This window comes from Xenopus tropicalis, chromosome 9 (genome assembly GCF_000004195.4).
Source record: "Xenopus tropicalis strain Nigerian chromosome 9, UCB_Xtro_10.0, whole genome shotgun sequence".
Taxonomy (NCBI): Eukaryota; Metazoa; Chordata; class Amphibia; order Anura; family Pipidae; genus Xenopus; species Xenopus tropicalis.
This window is the reverse complement of record NC_030685.2, coordinates 42,641,937-42,659,229: the sequence shown is the minus strand read 5'-3', so window position 1 is coordinate 42,659,229 and position 17,293 is coordinate 42,641,937. Positions and strand designations below refer to the sequence as shown.

At 43.6% G+C, this 17,293-nt stretch overlaps 1 protein-coding gene across 1 annotated transcript in view; it reads right to left on the bottom strand.

Annotated features, from left to right (window-relative positions):
- card11 (caspase recruitment domain family member 11) overlaps nt 1–17,293 on the bottom strand; it is a 719,724-nt gene that overhangs the window by 217,047 nt on the left and 485,384 nt on the right. Inside the window, exon 18 of the mRNA XM_031893621.1 lies at nt 10,381–10,477. Coding sequence (XP_031749481.1) covers nt 10,381–10,477 — 97 coding nt within the window. The remainder of the gene's footprint in view (nt 1–10,380; nt 10,478–17,293) is intronic.

Below are 17,293 nucleotides of genomic sequence, written 5' to 3'. Positions count from 1 at the left end.
CATAACCCATACAACAGACAAGTGATACACAGAATTCACCAACTCACATATAGACAGCTGCATATCACTTGTCTGTTGTATGGGTTATGGGTTAATGTGCTCCTGCAGTAAAAGACTTCCAACCTGTAGTCACTTGTGATGGGTTTTATAGCTTTACCACAACACTGAAATATTTATTCCTCTGCTAGGAGACTAAGACTGCACTGGTTAAATGAACTTAAACAGATTAACATATGGTCATATACTCCAGTGAAATAGATTGCTTTTTTGATTTGGCAACTGACATTTCTTTATAACATTTTTTATACAATCCTGATATGGTAATTAAAAGACTGTTCACCTTTTTAAAAAAAATCTTTGTCAATAGAAGGAGCTTCCATTTGAAGCAGCGTAGGTGAGGGCAGTGAGGTTGTGGAATGCCCTTCCTAGAGCTGTGGTAATGGCAGATTCTGTTAATGCCTTTAAGAGGGCATTAACAATCTTGAACAATCAGAATATCCACCGGAGTTCAGAAGAAAGAAGGAAGAGAAAACACTTGCTGCAGCTACCCCAGGCTGGTGCAGTTTTCTCCTAACAGGAGCACCAGCCTGGGGTAAAAGGTAAGTGATTGAAATCACTAGGGGCTGCCTAACATTTGGCACCTCCCTGTGATTTTTACCTTTCCTTCTCCATTAAGAATAGTTGTAGCCTTAAATATCCAATGGACAGAAAAGCAGAAGCAGCCCTAATGAGATCAGTATGGGCAGGAACAGTCAAGAACTCCGTAGACAGATAATCAGTATGTAGAAACCACTCAGGATCTTTGAAACCAATACCTACAATCTAGAATCCGGGTCACCTGTATTCCTATATTTACATTTGGTGTCATGGTGACGGCATCGCGGACAATGGTGTAACTATGTGGGAGGGATACATGAAAAAAATTTGGTATTTAACATCTCAGGAAGAAGACTGGCAGCAGCAGGATTCATTATTTTACAGATACAGAAAGGACCCAGTTCATTTGGATAATAATTTGATAAGGGTGAATGTCTCTTTGTCATTACTATTGTGGAGATGGTTTAAGTCTTCATAGTTACATAGTTACATAGGATTGAAAAAAGACCAGAGGCCATCAAGTTCAACCCATCTAAGTATACCCAGCACACACAACTCACACCTACCAATCTATACACTCACATACATAAACTATATATACAACCACTAATACTAACTGTAGATATTAGTATCACAATTGACCCTCAGCATCTCTAATACCCATTTATAAACCATTCAAAACTCAAAAAATCACCAGAGCTGTATGAAGTCACAATGTTTTCTGTCTTAAAAAAATGACTCCTTTATACTCCATTCAGTTCTGTAAACTGCTGAAATCTATTGCACTCATTTACTTACATTTGTTTACTCAGCTTCAGCACCTCTCCGCTGCCCATCCTGCTTTTCCCTATGCACTCTCCCCCTCAGCTTTTTGACAACCCCCCTGAGCTCAATGCTCCGTCTGGGTCCTGCCATTCATTTTTAGTGTTTATGCCCCCTCCCTCCACTTTCAACGGTGTAAATCTTTCTTCAAGCACCCTCATACACCCTTTTCTCGGCCTTATTAACCCCTACATCCTCCTCCCTTAGTTCTCCCAAATGCTCCATTCAAGATAAGAAATCTGCAGTGCTTGATGAAAGATTTTAGGCATAAATACTTAAAAGCAATAGCTGTAGCAGGAAAACTGAGCCCAGGGCTGCCATCAGAAATCATGGGGCCCCTCACAACAAAATTTTCTGGGCCCCCCTCCTATGCCCTGTCCCCAATGGCCCCTCCCCCAGTGGCCCCTCCTATCAGTACAAAGGTCACACAGACATTGGTAGCCAGGGCCCCCCTAAAACATTGGTAACCAGGTGTTACGTTTTGCATTGGTGCCAGGGCAGGGACCCCCTAAAACACTGCTAGCCAGCCCAGGGCCCCCTAAAACATTGCTGGTCCCCCAGTGTCCCCATACTGTGGGCCGCTCCCCACTGCAGCATTCTCCAGCTCCCCCCAGCATCCTCCCCAACGTCCTCCAGCTCCCTCCCAGTGTCCTCCAGCTCCCCCTTAGCATCCTCCAGCTCCAACAGCATCCTCCCCAGCATCCTCAAGCTCCCTCCAGCATCCTCCCCAACATCTTCCAACTCCCTCCCATTGTCCTCCCCAGCATCCCCCAGCTCCCCCTTAGCATCCTCCAGCTCAATCCCAGCATCCTCCCCAGCATCCTTTAGCTCCCCCCTAGCATCCTCCAGCTGCCTCCCAGTGTCCTCTAGCTCGATGCTGCAGTTTTGCAAAGCATAATTTAAGTTTGGTGGCAGCATGAATGCATACTGCCAGGGCCTAGTATAAATTAAGCATATTTAGTTTGGCTGCAGTTTTAATACAGACATATATGAAAGTTTAGAATCTCTACAGAACAGTAAATCATTCAGTTTGGCTGCCTTTTTAAGGCATGCTACATGGCCCCACATGCAAAAGTAAGACATATTGCTGCATTTAAAATGTGTACGCTATTATATGACTGCAATAAAGGTGAAGGGGACCTTGGAAATTAATTCTTTAAAGTAAAATAGCTCCACACCCTGTATCAGAACTTTTAAGGTAAATAAACGAGATGTATCTGGGTGAATCAAAACTGGAGTTGAAGCAAAAGCTGACTTTAGAGATTCAAAAGCCTTTTGGGCCTCAAGGGACCAGAGAGACTAGAGTCTTTATGAGTCAGACCGAAGGATTTGAGGAATGTGTTCAGATAAGGAGGAAGAAAAACCAGGATATCATCCAGGTATACTACAATACACGACTGCAACATATGAAAAATAGGCCATGACTCTTAGGGGCTGATTTACTAAGACACAAATTCGAATCCGAATTGGAAAAAATTCCGATTGGAAAACGAAAATTTTGCGACTTTTTCGTATTTTTTGCGATTTTTCGTCGCCGTTACGACTTTTTGTAAATTGTCGCGACTTTTTCGTAACCATTACGACTTGCGCGACTTTTTCATATTGAGCGCTCGTAAACTGCGGGCAAAACTTTCAGACTTAGCATGATTTTGGAAGCCTCCCATAGGACTCAATGGCACTCTGCAGCTCCAACCTGGCCCAAGAAAAGTCACCATACTGAAGCTTGAATGAATCCGAATCTTTCGTACTCGGTGCGAAGCTGCGAAAAAGTCGCGACTTTTCGCGCAAGTCGTAACGCTACGAAAAAGTCGCAACATTTTGCGAAACAGTCGTAACGGCTACGAAAAAGTCGCAAAATTTTCCGAAAAATCTCAAAATACCAATTATTATGAAAAAAACGCATTCGGACACATTCGGACAGTTCGTGCATTAGTAAATGTGCCCCTTAGTGTGTATTAAACACAGTTTTCCACTCATTCCCTTGACGGATGCGGATCAGGTTATAAGCACTTCAGAGATCTAGTTAGGAGAAAACCTTGGCTCCTTTTAACCTTTTTAACTTCTGGAATTAGGGGGAGTGGATAGTGATTCTTTACTGTGATTCTATTGAACATAGAAGAACCCAGCACCAACAGGAGAGCGGGATTTTTTAATGAATCCTCTGAAAATATTCTCTTAAATGTACTCTTTCATAGCTTGGGTCTCTGGAACTGACAACGGATAAGTTCCCCTTCTCCCATGTACCCCATGGGAGAACAGGCCCGGATTGGTGGCGAGGCCACAAAGGCCCGGGCCTAGGGTGGCAGAAATTTAGGGGCGGCATGCCGCCCCGCCACAACAAAATTGTGACATTTTGCTCCCATATGGAGCAATGGGGACTTATCCCCACTGCTCCGTATGGGAGTTTAAATGCCCGCGCATGCGCGATTGCGTTGGCGCGGCACGGGGGAGGTGGGTTTGTTTGGGCATGCGCGGGGGGGCGGGGGTGCGAATGGGGGGCGGCCTAGGGGCGCCCATGTTTGAAATCCGGCCCTGTGGGAGAATAGTGCCAGGGATAAATTTAATAGGACAGTCATAAGGACTATGTGGAGGACAAGTCTTCAACAAGTCTATGTGGAGGACAAATCTTCAACATTAGAGACTTCAACATAGCATTTTGGTAACAAAGGGGGCATGTGCACCCAGGCCCCACATATATATTGGTGAGCTCATCTACTTTGTAACGTTGAATATACACCACAAAAAATGTTTTTCCCCATTTTTGTTAAATAATATATGCAACCTTGGACTGATTCAGGAACCCATGACATACCTCAGGATCTCCTGCATAACAAACAGGAGCTGGAATCTTGGGCTCCTTCAATTTTACCACAACGCAAGGAGCAACCAGGACAGGGAACTGAGGGCGTGGAGCAGAAGCCCCTTGAACACCTTGGAAGGTATCCAGTCGAGAGGCAAAAGCTGAAGGGACTGTGAGAGGTAAGCCTGTTGAGTCTCCTGGATCTATAGATGCTTGAGGAGCACTTTCCAGGAGAATTCCAAGGAGCCAGCAGCAGCAGTGTGAGAGGGCTCCATGTTGGCCCAAACTAATCTTTTATTGACTGTAGTGAAGGGAAGCCTGAAAACTACCAGAACTAACTTCTTAGGTGTAGCAAGAGAGTCTTGCCAACCCTGGTCTTCACCAACGCCTTTGTGGGGCCCCAGAACTTTCTTTGGCAGAGTTGACAGAGATCCTACATAAACACAGCCAAGGTTAATCCAAGAATGCCGTACAAAAAAATCAGGCAAGACAAAGTCAGGCAGAAGGTCAAAAGGCAGGCAGCAAGAATTCAGTCATCATCAGGAGGCACGCAAAAAGTGAAAACCAGGTAGAGCAATCAGAACTAGAAAGGGAAGTTTGAGAACAAACTTCATGTTGGGTTGAAAAGCGTGAAGTCACTGAATGAAATCTGATCTGTTGTTGTCTCCGCCCACTTTTTCTAACCTTGGACCACAGTTATATAGTAAAACCACTGAGAAAAGTTTGGGGACCCTGGTTTTAATAGTGCCTGAATGGCAGCAATTTAAATTTCCCCACTGAAAGTCAATGAGTGACATCTAACTGGTGGCTCCACCCCCTTTTTCTAACTTGGAACTGCAGTTACCCAGTGACTAACTCTGCAAAGTTTAGGGACTCTAGGATTAATAGTTACAGAATTGCAGCAGTTTAAATTTAAACAAATAAAAGTCAATAGGTAAATTGTGATTGGTGGTTGGTGAGTGTGCCCACTTTTTCTAACCTTGAGTGGAAGTCACCCAGTGACAAACAGTGGGCACCCTGGCATAAATAGTGTGAGAATCGCAGCATTTTAAATTTAAATGAATAAAATTCAATGGATGGAACTGATTGGCTGTTAGTGGCCCAACCCATTTTTCCTATTTTTGAACTGCAGTCCCCCAGTGACCAACTGTTCAAAGTTTGGGGGCATTAAAATTGTGAGACTGACAGCATTTTACACTTCACCATTGAAGTAAATAGGTGAAATGTGACTGGCTGTTGGTGTCTCCGCCCACTTTTTTCTAACTTTGAACGGCAAATAACCAGTGAGTAACTCTGGAAAGTTTAACTCTGGAATTAATACTTAAATAATGGCATCAGTTAAATATAAACCAATTAAATTTAATGGGTGGAAATGGGTTGGCTGTTGGTGGCTCTGCCCACTTTTTCCAACTCTGAACAGCAGTTACCTGGTGACTAGCTCTGCAAAGTTTGGGGACCTTAGTATTAATATTTAAAGAATGGCAGCAGTTTAAATTTAAACATATGAAGTCTATAGATCAAATCTAATTGGCTGTTGTTGGCCCTGCCCACTTTTCCAAACTTGGAACATAGTCACCCAGTGACTGACTGTGCAAAGTTTGGGGACCCTGAAATTAAACATGTGAGAATGGCAACAGTTAAAATTTCCCAACTGAAAACAATGAAAGAAATGTGATTGGCTTTTGGCGGCCCCACCCACTTTTTCTAACTTTGAGTATGTAGTCACCCAGTGTCTGAATGTGCAAAGTTTGGGAACCCTGACATCAAACCAATAAAATTCTGATTGGCTGTTGGTGGCTCTGCCCACATTTTCAAAACTAAAACTGCAGTCCTTTAGTGACCAACTGTGAAAAGTTTGGGGACCCGGGTGTTAATTCTGTGAGAATGGCAGCAGGTTGAATTTTCCCATTAAAAGTCAATAGGTAAAATCTGATTGGCTGTTGGTGGCTCCACCCACTTAAAAAATACAAAAAAACCTTAAATGCGTAGTCACCCAGTGACTGACTATGCAAAGTTTGGGAACCCTGGCAACAAACCAATAAAAATCAATAGGTGAAATCTGATTGGCTGTTGGTGGCTCTGCCCACTTTTCAAAAGTAAAACTGCAGTCCCCTAGTGACCAACTGTGAAAAGTTTGGGGACCCTGGTGTTAATACTGTGAGAATGGCAGCAGGTTGAATTTCCCCATTGAAAGTCAATAGGTAAACTCTAATTGGCTGTTGGTGGCTCCACCCATCTTTTCTTACCTTGAACCACAGTTACCTGGTGCCTAACCCTGCAAAGTTTGGGGACCCTGGGGTTATTACTGTGAGAATGGCAGCAGGTTGGATTTCCACCAAATCATAGGTAAAATCTGATAGGCTGTTCACAGCTCCGCCCACTTTTGGGCATCCAACAATCATCATAATTTTATTTAGGCTGAGCCCATGACTATGTGATTCAAGTTTGGGGAGTGTAGCCTCAAAGCTTTAAGATTGGCAGCAGTTTCAATTTCCCCATAAAAGTCAATGGGTGAAATTTGATTGGCTGTTGTCGGCCCCTCCCACTTTGCTTTTTTTTTTTTTAAAAAACTTGAATGCGTAGTCACCCAGTGACTGACTGTGCAAAGTTTTGGAACTCTGGCATCAAACCAATAAAAACCAATGAGTGAAATTTGATTGGCTGTTGGTGGCTCCGCCCACTTTTCAAAAGTAAAACTGCAGTCCCCTAGTGACCAAGTGTAAAAAGTTTGGGGACCCTGTTGTTATTACTGTGAGAATGGCAGCAGGTTGAATTTCCGCTAAATCAATAGGTAAAATCTGATTGGCTGTTCACAGCTCCGCCCACTTTTGGGCATCCAGCAATCATCATATTTTCATTCAGGCTGACCCCATGACTATGTGATTCAAGTTTGGGGAGTGTTGCCTCAAAGCTGTAAGATTGGCAGCAGTTTCAATTTCCCCATTAAAGTCAATGGGTGAAATTTGATTGGCTGTTGTTGTCCCCTCCCACTTTGGGGTTATCCAACAAATGCCGCTGTTTCATTCAGGGTGACCCCATTATTATGTTATCCAAGTTTGGGGGGTGTAGCTTCAAAGCTGTAAGTGTGGCAGCAGTTTGAAAATCTTCCCTGTCAAAGTCAATGGAAAAATTGGGGGGTTCGGAGCGGCGCCACAAAAAGACAGGGGGCCGAATCGCTTAGAAAAGCACAAGCAACATGCTCCGCTATAGGGCGAAGAAGTGTGGAGAGTTTGGGTGTTGTACCTCTAAAACTGTAGGAGGAGTAGCGTTTAGAAAATAGGAGGCGCTAAGAATAAGAAGAAGAAGAAGAAGCGGAAGAATAAGCCAAAGTCGAAGAACAGTATGTTGGGGTTTTCAACCCAACATAATTAAGGCTTTAGCAAGATCAGGGAACTACTGAACCAGCTTGGGCACTAAAACAAAGAAGTAGGCGCTATTTCTTTTGAATCTTGCATCAAAACGACAGACCACGATGTGTCACGTGGCACGCCGGAACACGCCATAGCAGAAGAGTTCAGGGACCGGCATGCCTAGAGGTAGGAAAATGCACTGGTCTCCCGGTGCCCCTTACATTCTTATTGAAAAGCATTTAGATTAGCCCCTGTGTTTAGCCATGGACATAGCCTGCCTGACCTCAGAAACAGCACAATGTTTAAAGAACATTGGCTTGGTAGCTGATATCCAAAATGATGCTGGAGTACAGCGCCTATTAAGCATGCACAGTGCTTGGTTCTCAGACATTGCTGTACCATAAAAACTCTATTATATCCTGAAACACTATCCTGAGTTATACATTAAATGGACGTGTGTGGGGGGTATCCTTAACTGAGAAAAATTTGGGGGTTTTGTGTATAACAAGCTGTGCAAATTTAGGCAGTGTCATACAATGACTACTAAAGCAAATAATGTGATGTCTTGCATGAAAAGGGCATTAACTCAAGGGATGAAAAAATAATTTTGCCTCTTTATAGGTCCATGGTGAGACCTTACCTGGTTTGGGCTCCACTACTTAACAAGAATAAGAACTGGACTGAAATGGAAGAAGTGAAATATGAGGAAAGACTGTCAAGGTTGGGGTTGTTTTTGAGAAAGAAAAGGTGCTTGCAGGGGAACTCTTTACAAGTACCTCTAGTACCTCAATAGAGGACATTATAGACATATAGAGGGGGATCTTTTCAGGAAGGACAAAAAACCCTTTTAGACTTTAGGTTCATCACAGTGAGGGAATGAGGTTGTGGAATGCCCTCCTGAGTGATGTTGTGATGGTAGATTCTATTAATGTGTTTAAGACTGGCTTGGATGACTTCTTGAACAAGCATAATAATATTGACGGCTATAGTTATCTTTGGTTCTACAGATAGTTCAGTATAAGTATTGGTATATACAGTTTATATAGGTGACTGTAGAGATAAGTCTGTTTATGTGTGTGATACAAGTGCACTGGGGTTAATTTGGAGGAGTTGAACTTGATGGAGCTTTGTCATTTTTAAACTCAAATTAACTTTGTAACTATCCAAAACTATATAACTATGTAGCAAATTCAACCAGTCACTGTTTCAATCCAAACCTAAGTTTAGAACCATTCCAATGTCCAGTGAACTATATTCAATTCAGCTACAAAGTAACCCATATGCTAAAATTACTATGTGAGCAAACTACAGACATTGAAATTTTGGAGCCTACACAGAAAAACTCCAAACAGTCTTCATAAAAATGACTTTTGCGTAAACAGAAAAAAAGTTCTTTGAGCTTCATACTGCATAACTCATATAGAAAGTGGATGAAGAATACCACCCTTCTTGTATCTTATTCTGAATGACTATAGCTGTGTGCAGATGCATTTAGGCAGCGAAACATAATAAGTTTGTATATGCACTTAAAGGCATTTTATTAGTCTCTGTATAACAAACTTAGGAACCCTTTGTGAGGCAGGCTCTGAACCCCCAATGGCTGCTTTCACCTCACCTGCCCATCCATAAAAATATAAAGGATAAAGCATTGTTACTAGATATTCACATACTGGGATGGTACATGTATAGGGAGGACAGCAATTGCTACTGGAGGCTTCAGTGCAGGTCAGAAAAAAATATGAATAGAGTACAAGCATAGGATACAAGAACACTATTGTCTCACCTTATCTAGCTTGATATCAAAGAAAAACTCAATATTAGGTAATATGCAGTATAAGAGGGTCCATTCATTATAAGAAACAGTCCCAAATTGCCTTCAGGTACTTCCCCAGGGTTAAAAAAAAATTGGTTCCAATGGAAAAACAAAAAGACATCAGAGTGGGGCGGGTATGACTTACATAGTTACATAGGGTTGCAAAAAGACCAGAGTCTATCAAGTTCAACCCATCCAAGTAAACCCAGCACACACAACCCACACCTACCAATCTATACACTCACATACATAATCTACAGTATATATACAACCACTAATACTAACTATATCTGCCATCAAACACTCCCACTGAGACAACCATTTTTGTCACAAGGCATACAGGGGAGTTAAAAACTTAAACTCAAGGATCACCATCTTTATCTTTTCCAAGACTTTTCTGCCAGGGTTACATCAAACCCCAATTTCCAGACACTTATGTGAAACAGGACCTTAATTCACTGTCCTATACCCAGCCAAACCCAGACTGTTAGACAATGGATAGACACTCCTTTTCGAAGATCCCCTAAAAGCGATTAATAATTTATGATATCTACAAATGGAGATGTTGAACATTGTACTCCAGCCTCCTCTCCATAACAACCTAACAAGGCCACCAGTGGACCTCTACTACAGGCCCTTCTATCATCACCTTTCAAGCCCTTCCAACCAAACTAGGTTACGCAAAGCATCTAACCCTGTAGCCATTCCCTCATTCCCCTCCGTTACCCTTGCCAAAAGCTCTTTAAGGATGCATGACATTCTATGCTCACCTACAATAAGCCTGTAAAGTGTAATGAACCGTGAATATGATAGAAGACAACATTTAGCACAAGTATGGTCCTTTCTCTGCTCTTCAAAAATTTCCAACCTTAATGCTTCTGGTCAATGGGGGAGGGGTAGCTATGGCAGTAGATGGCAATGTAGTTTGGGTCTTTAAATGATCAGGTTACTTTTTTTTATGCAATTTCACTTCATGTAATTACACAACAAATACTTGCCTTTATAGCTGACAATGTACTACTTGAATTTTCTGCTTCATCCCTGTTGCCCCTGTACAAATTTTTTTTAAGCTTGACCAAAAATATTTGCTGAGCCCTGTGAAAAGAAAAAGAACAACAAAAAAGAATGACATGAATATAGAGATATAAATGTGTATTCAAGGCACATGTAGGACTATTATCTAAGCAAATATCCAGTAATTTGGTATGATCTAATTCAGTATCCATTGTAACATAATGAGATAGTTTAAACTGTAATTTGTTAATACATCCAGGATGAAAAATATATTCGCTGCACAACTTATAACTTAATTTAAAAATTAACTGGACAAGGCCAGACAATGATGCTTTGGCTGCTAAAGCTTGTTGGGTTCTGAAAAAAAGGAAGAGAAACATGTAAAAGATAAAATAGCATACTTTAAAAGGGTGCAAAAAGACCCAAATTATACAGTAGAGATAACATAATATGAATTGTAACAGGAAATACTGTCAAGAGAAAACATTTTTAAAAAATGCATCAGTTAATAAAGCTCCTCTAGCAGAATGCTGTACTGAAAATCATTTTTCAAAAAAGCAAACAGATTTTTTTAATTTTGACATTTGTCATGGGGCTGGACATATTCGTTGTTTCTCAGGTGCCCCTTAACCATGTAACTAAAGTCCAGTCCCTTTTTACTGCTGAGCTGCAAACTAGAGTGATATCGCCCCCTCTCTTTCCACCCAGCAGCCTATCAGCAAAACAATGGGGTTACAAGATAAAAGCTCTCCCTGACACATAGTAAAATAATAATTTAAAGGACATGTAAACCCCACACACAAAAATTCAATCAGTGAACAACCTCTTTGAAATCTTCCAATACCTGCCACTCTTGTTGTCCAGAGGTTAATAGTAAGGCTGCAGCATCCCCTTAATCACTTAAGATTTCCTTGTTCCCTCTTAAGCGCCTCTTCTCCAGCATAGACAGCCCCAACTTGGCAAGTTTTTCTTTATAACGGAGACATTCTATACCTTTTCTCTGGACACTCTCTAACTCAATAATATTCAGTTTGAGCACTGGAGACCAAAACTACATGGCATATTCTAAATGGGCCTTACCAGCACTCGGTGAAGTGGAAGAATAACCCCCTCCTTCCGCAAATCAATGCCCCTTTAAATACAGCTCAAAACCTTGTTAACCCTTGCAGCTACTGCCTGGCATTGCTTGCTACAGCAAAATTTATTATCAACAAGAACTCTAAGGTCCTTTTACACAATGGAATTGCCTCGTGCAGTCCCATTAAGGGTATAAGTGGCTTGCATATTTTTGACATTTAAATGAACAAAGATAAAGAAAAAAATATGACCTAAAATGTAGCACCTCCCCTCTTATGCCACATAGGAATGAATGCAATAACACAATTAAGACTTAACATTTTTTGGAATCTACACATAATATAAAATAAAAGTGTTGCTCCCCACCTTTTGTAATATTGTCTGTATTCTTACATTTGTAACCCTTTCTTGGCGCATTCACTTAATTTTGGGCTGTTTATAGGCTTAGAACAGAAGTTTTTGGGTTCCCTTTGCAGATGAAAGGTAGTGGGACTGGGATTTTAGTGTAGTGCCTCCACCTAGTGGACACTGAGGAGCACACCTCAAGGGGATTTCCACTAGGAAATAATCACACAGTTTGCAGCAAATATCAACTTTATATAATTAAGTGAAAATGAAGTAGCATTAACATGCAAACAGTAGTAGCCATGCTTTGGAAACCTGTGGGTTTTCGTCAGTACTGGTTCAGTCTCTTCTAGAACACAGTCACACACTCCAGTCCTGGAGGAAATACCCTTTCCCAGTTCAATCCTGGCAAAGTCCCTTCCCCAGAGCTCTTTCAGTTTCCCCAGGTAGCGCTACCTTTCCCAAAGTACCTCTCCCTTTGTATTGGCAGTTGCTCCCACGTAGCAGGCACACGAAAAACACCTGTCCTCACCATGGGACACACACAGGAGACTGTCAATACCTTTCCTCAGGTGGATCAATCAATCACTTTGAGATACCAGGGTTTAGGCATCTAACCGCAGTGCAGCAGATCTCTCCTTAAAGCTGGAACAGCCGTTACAGCCACTGCTCACTCAATTTCAGTCTCAACTGCTTGCAAACAGGGGATTCCTTTTCCCCAACTTCAATGGGCCTGGGCCCCTGCCCTGGGCTCCCCGCACACATCCACCCTGTTCATAAGATGGAAGCAAACAGGAAGGTGCCACTCCTTTCCCAGCACTATACCAAAGTCAGGCAGGAAGTGGTCACCATACCTTATAACCAATAGCACACAGAGACAAACTTTAAACTGATACATGGGTCTTTGCCCAGTAACAGCACAAACCAATGAAACTTGCAGGGTTTGAAGCCATAGGGACATGTTAACCCTATGGGTCCCTACACATTTATCAACATTAAATCTTATCTGACACTTAGCTGCCAAGATTGCCAGTTTGTCACTATCCTGCTGCAAGGATACCTCATCCTGGATGGAATTAATTGGGCTACAGAGTTTTGTATCTTCTACAAACACTGATACATTACTAATAATACTGTCCCCAAAGTCGTTAATGAACAAATTAAAAAAGTGTACCCAATACAGAACCCTGAGGGACCCTACTAAGAACCTTAATCCAAGTAGAGAATGTACCATTAACTTCCACCCTCTTTACCTGATCCTGTAGCCAGTTTCTTATCCATGTCCAAATGACTTCACTAAGACCAAAATACTAAACTAAGGTTTAGAAACTAAACTAAACTAAACTAAGGTTTAGAAGCAGTTGTTTGTGGGGCATTGTATTAAATTCTTTGGCAAAATTCAAAAAGATCACATCTACTGCAATCCCACTATCCAGCTTCATACTATCTTCATCATAAAATTCAATAAAAAGCTTTTTAAAAATCATAAAAAGCAATACAATTTTTCTTACATGACCTAGCCCTCATAAAGCCATGCTGATTACTGCTCACAATGCCATTCTCCAGAACATAATTTTGAATAAGATCCCTAAATAAGACTTCATAGTTTACCACTAGAGATGTAGCGAACTGTTCGCCAGTGAACTAATTTGCGCGAACATCGGGTGTTAGCAAGTTCGTGAACTTTTAGCGATGTTCGCAATTTGGGTTCGCCTTAGCTGGCACCAAATTTTGACCTCTCACCCCAGAGCCAGCAGATACATGGCAGCCAATCAGGCAGCTCTCCCCCCTGGACCACTCCCTTCCATATATAAACCGAAGCCCAGCAGCCATTTTACATTCTGCCTGTGTGTGCTTCAAGAGTTAGCATAGGGAGAGAGCTGTGCAGGGATTTGAGGGACAGTTTAGGTAGCTTTGCTGACTAGTAATCTACTTTCTACTGCTCTGTATTAGCATAGGGAGACAGCTGTGCAGGGATTTGAGGGACAGTTTAGGTAGCTTTGCTGACTAGTAATCTACTTTCTACTGCTCTGTATGTAGCTGCTGTGGGCAGCTGTCCTGCTGATCTCGTCATCTGCTGTAACCCAATAGTCCTTGTAAGGACTGCTTTTATTTTCTGATTACTGTTACTCTAGTCTTCTTTTCATTGTGTACTGCAGCTCCGTCTGTGTGTGCTGGAGACAGGTGTGCTGCTCATAGTAGTTCACTAAGCACCAACCACACATTCATATCATTTTTTTTTATTTGTGGTTTTTTACTTTGCTACTGTAATTTATAGTGCCCTGTGCTATTAGTCTAGCTGTGTTGGGGACTGGTGTGCTGCTCCTAGTAGTTCACCACCAGCACCAACCAGAGATCACTTTTGTTTAATTATTATTATTTTTTTATTTATCTTATTATTTAGATATTTAGATATTAGATACGTTTTCCACCAGCAATAATATATCCACTACTGTATACGTTGCCATTGCAGGCCTTGTTGCCAGTGTCTTCTTCAACCAAGTGCCACCTAGCTGTGTGAGCTTTTTCACATTCTGTCTAAATAACAAAAATAATTCCGTGTCCAGAAACATCACCCAAGTTGTTGTTTTGTAAAAATAAAAAAAATGCCAGGCAAAGGCAGGCCGCCATGCAGAGGCACTAGGGGCCGTGCTGCTATGATATCCTGTGGCCCTAGGAAATCGACCAGTGTTTTCCGAAGGCACTTACCCTGAACTCCAAAAATGAGGTAGTTGACTGGCTTACACAGCACACCCCATCCTCTACCATTTCTTACTTTGCCACAACATCCTCATCCTCCTCTGCTATGGGCACCCCACGTACCACTTCCTCCACCACCACCGCCCCTCCTTCACTGGATGAGTCAGAGGAGTTATTTTCACATGAGTTTGTTGAACTGAGTGATGCGCAACCATTATTGCCTGAAGGAGATGAGGGCGTTACACCAGATATCATAATTCAGGCAGGCAACACAACAGAGATGGACATAAGGTGTGATGAGGTCCCCGCTGCTGCTGCCTTCTGTGAGCTGTCAGAAGAAATTGATGCATCTGAGGAGAATGATGATGAGGAGATTGATGTTTTGTGGGTGCCCAGAAGAAGAGAGCAAGAGGAGGATAGTTCAGATGGAGAGACGGAGAGTCAGAGAGGCAGGAGGAGAATAAGACTTAGAAGAAGCAGGGACAGCTCGCAGGGAACAGTAGGGCAACAACATGTATCGGCACCTGTGGTCAGCCAGCCAACGCACCCGCCAACTTCTACTGTTACTGCCAGAATGCCAGCATCAAAAGGCTCAGCAGTGTGGCATTTTTTTAATGTGTGTGCCTCTGACAAAAGCGCTGTAATTTGCAATGAGTGCAGTCAGAAACTGAGTCTTGGGAAGCCCAACACCCACATAGGTACAACTGCTATGCGAAGGCACATGAACGCCAAACACAAAGCACTATGGGAGCAACACCTAAAAGGCAGCAGCCAAACTCAAAGCCACCCTCCTTCTGGTCCACCATCTTACTGCTCTACCTCTGCTGTCCTTGACCCGTCTCAACCACCCTCCACTCCGCCTTCCACCTTGACCACCAGTTCCTGCTCATCTGCCCCCAGCCAAGTTTCTGTGAGGGCCATGTTTGAGCGTAAGAAACCAATATCTCTGAGTCACCCCCTTGCCCGGCGTCTGACAGCTGGCTTGTCTGCACTCTTAGCCCGCCAGCTTTTACAATACCAGCTGGTGGACTCTGAGGCTTTCCACCAATTTGTAGCAATTGGGACACCGCAGTGGAAGGTACCCAGCCGCAATTTTTTTCCCCAGAAGGGAATACCACACCTGTACCAGCATGTGCAGAGCCAAGTCAACGCATCTCTGTCATTTAGTGTTGGGGCAAAGGTCCATATGACTACTGACACATGGTCCTCCAAGAATGGTCAGGGCAGGTATGTCACCTACACTGCCCACTGGGTGAACCTGGTGATGGCTGGGAAGCAGGGAATGCGTGGCTCAACAACAGTGGAGTTGGTGTCACCGCCACGGGTTGCATGCGGGTCTGCCACCACCTCTACTCCTCCTTCGCTCTCTACCTCGGCTTCTTCCTCCTCTGCTGCTGTGTCCTCCTCCACACCTGTGCACCCCCAGCTCCCCATAGGCTATTCGACGTGCCAGGTATGCCGTTGACATGCTGTCTTGGGGATGACGTGCCTGGAAAGCAGAAACCATACTGGATCTGCACTCCTGTCATCTCTGCACTCACAGGCCGATCGGTGGCTGACCCCACACCAACTGAAGATCGGAAAAGTGGTGTGTGACAATGGAAGCAATCTGTTGGCAGCACTGAGACTGGGCAATTTAACAAATGTGCCCTGCATGGCACATGTTCTAAATTTGATAGTCCAATGGTTTGTCTCGAAGTACCCAGGATTGCAGGACATTCTCAGGCAGTCCAGGAAGGTGTCTGGCCATTTCAGACGTTCCTACACAGCCATGGCACGCCTTGCTGATATTCAGCGGCGGCACAACTTGCCAGTCAGGCATTTAATTTGCGACAGCCAGACTCGCTGGAATTCAACGCTAATGATATTTGAACGTCTGCTGCAACAACAAAGAGCCGTCAGTGAATACCTGTTTGAACTGGGTGGTAGGACTGGATCTGCAGAGCTGGGGATTTTTTTCCTCCGTTACTGGGTGCTTATGCGCGATGCCTGCAGGCTCATGCACCCTTTTGACGAGGTCACAAACATGGTTAGTCGCACCGAAGGCACCATCAGCGACCTAATACCCTTTGTTTTCTTCCTGGAGCGTGCGGTGCGACGAGTGACAGATGATGCCGTAGACCAGCGTGACCAGGAGCAGGAAGAGCACAATTTCTGGGCGGAATCACCAGAATGAGCCCAGGCACCTGCTGCAACGCAGGGAGAGGTGTCAGAAGTGGAGTCAGAGGAAGAAGGTGGCTTTGGGGAGGAGGAAGACCAACAGGAGCAGGCTTCCCAGGGGGCTTGTGGTCACCTTTTGGGGACGCCTGGTCTTGGAGGAGACCGTGGTGGATGACGTAGTCCTTGATAACGAGGAAGGGGAGATGGATACCTCTGCATCCAACCTTGGGAGAATGGGGTCTTTCATGCTGTCATGCCCGTTGAAGGACCCCCGTATCAAGAGGCTTAAGGAGAAGGACCTGGGTCGCAACGCTACTAGACCCTCGCTACAAGCTTAAAGTGGCAGAAATGTTACCAACGTACCACAAGTCCGAAAGGATGCTGCATTTCCAAACCAGCCTGCAAAACATGTTGTACAATGCTTTTAAGGGTGATGTCACTTTAGGAACTCAACATTCCAGGGGCAGAGGTGCCAGTAATCCTCCCACGAGCACACCTGCAAGGACAATGCACTTTGGCCACTCTGTAACATCAGACATGCAAAGTTTTTTCAGGCAGCACCAGAACCCTTCTGGATCCACCCTCAGAGAACGCCTCGACCGGCAGATAGCGGAC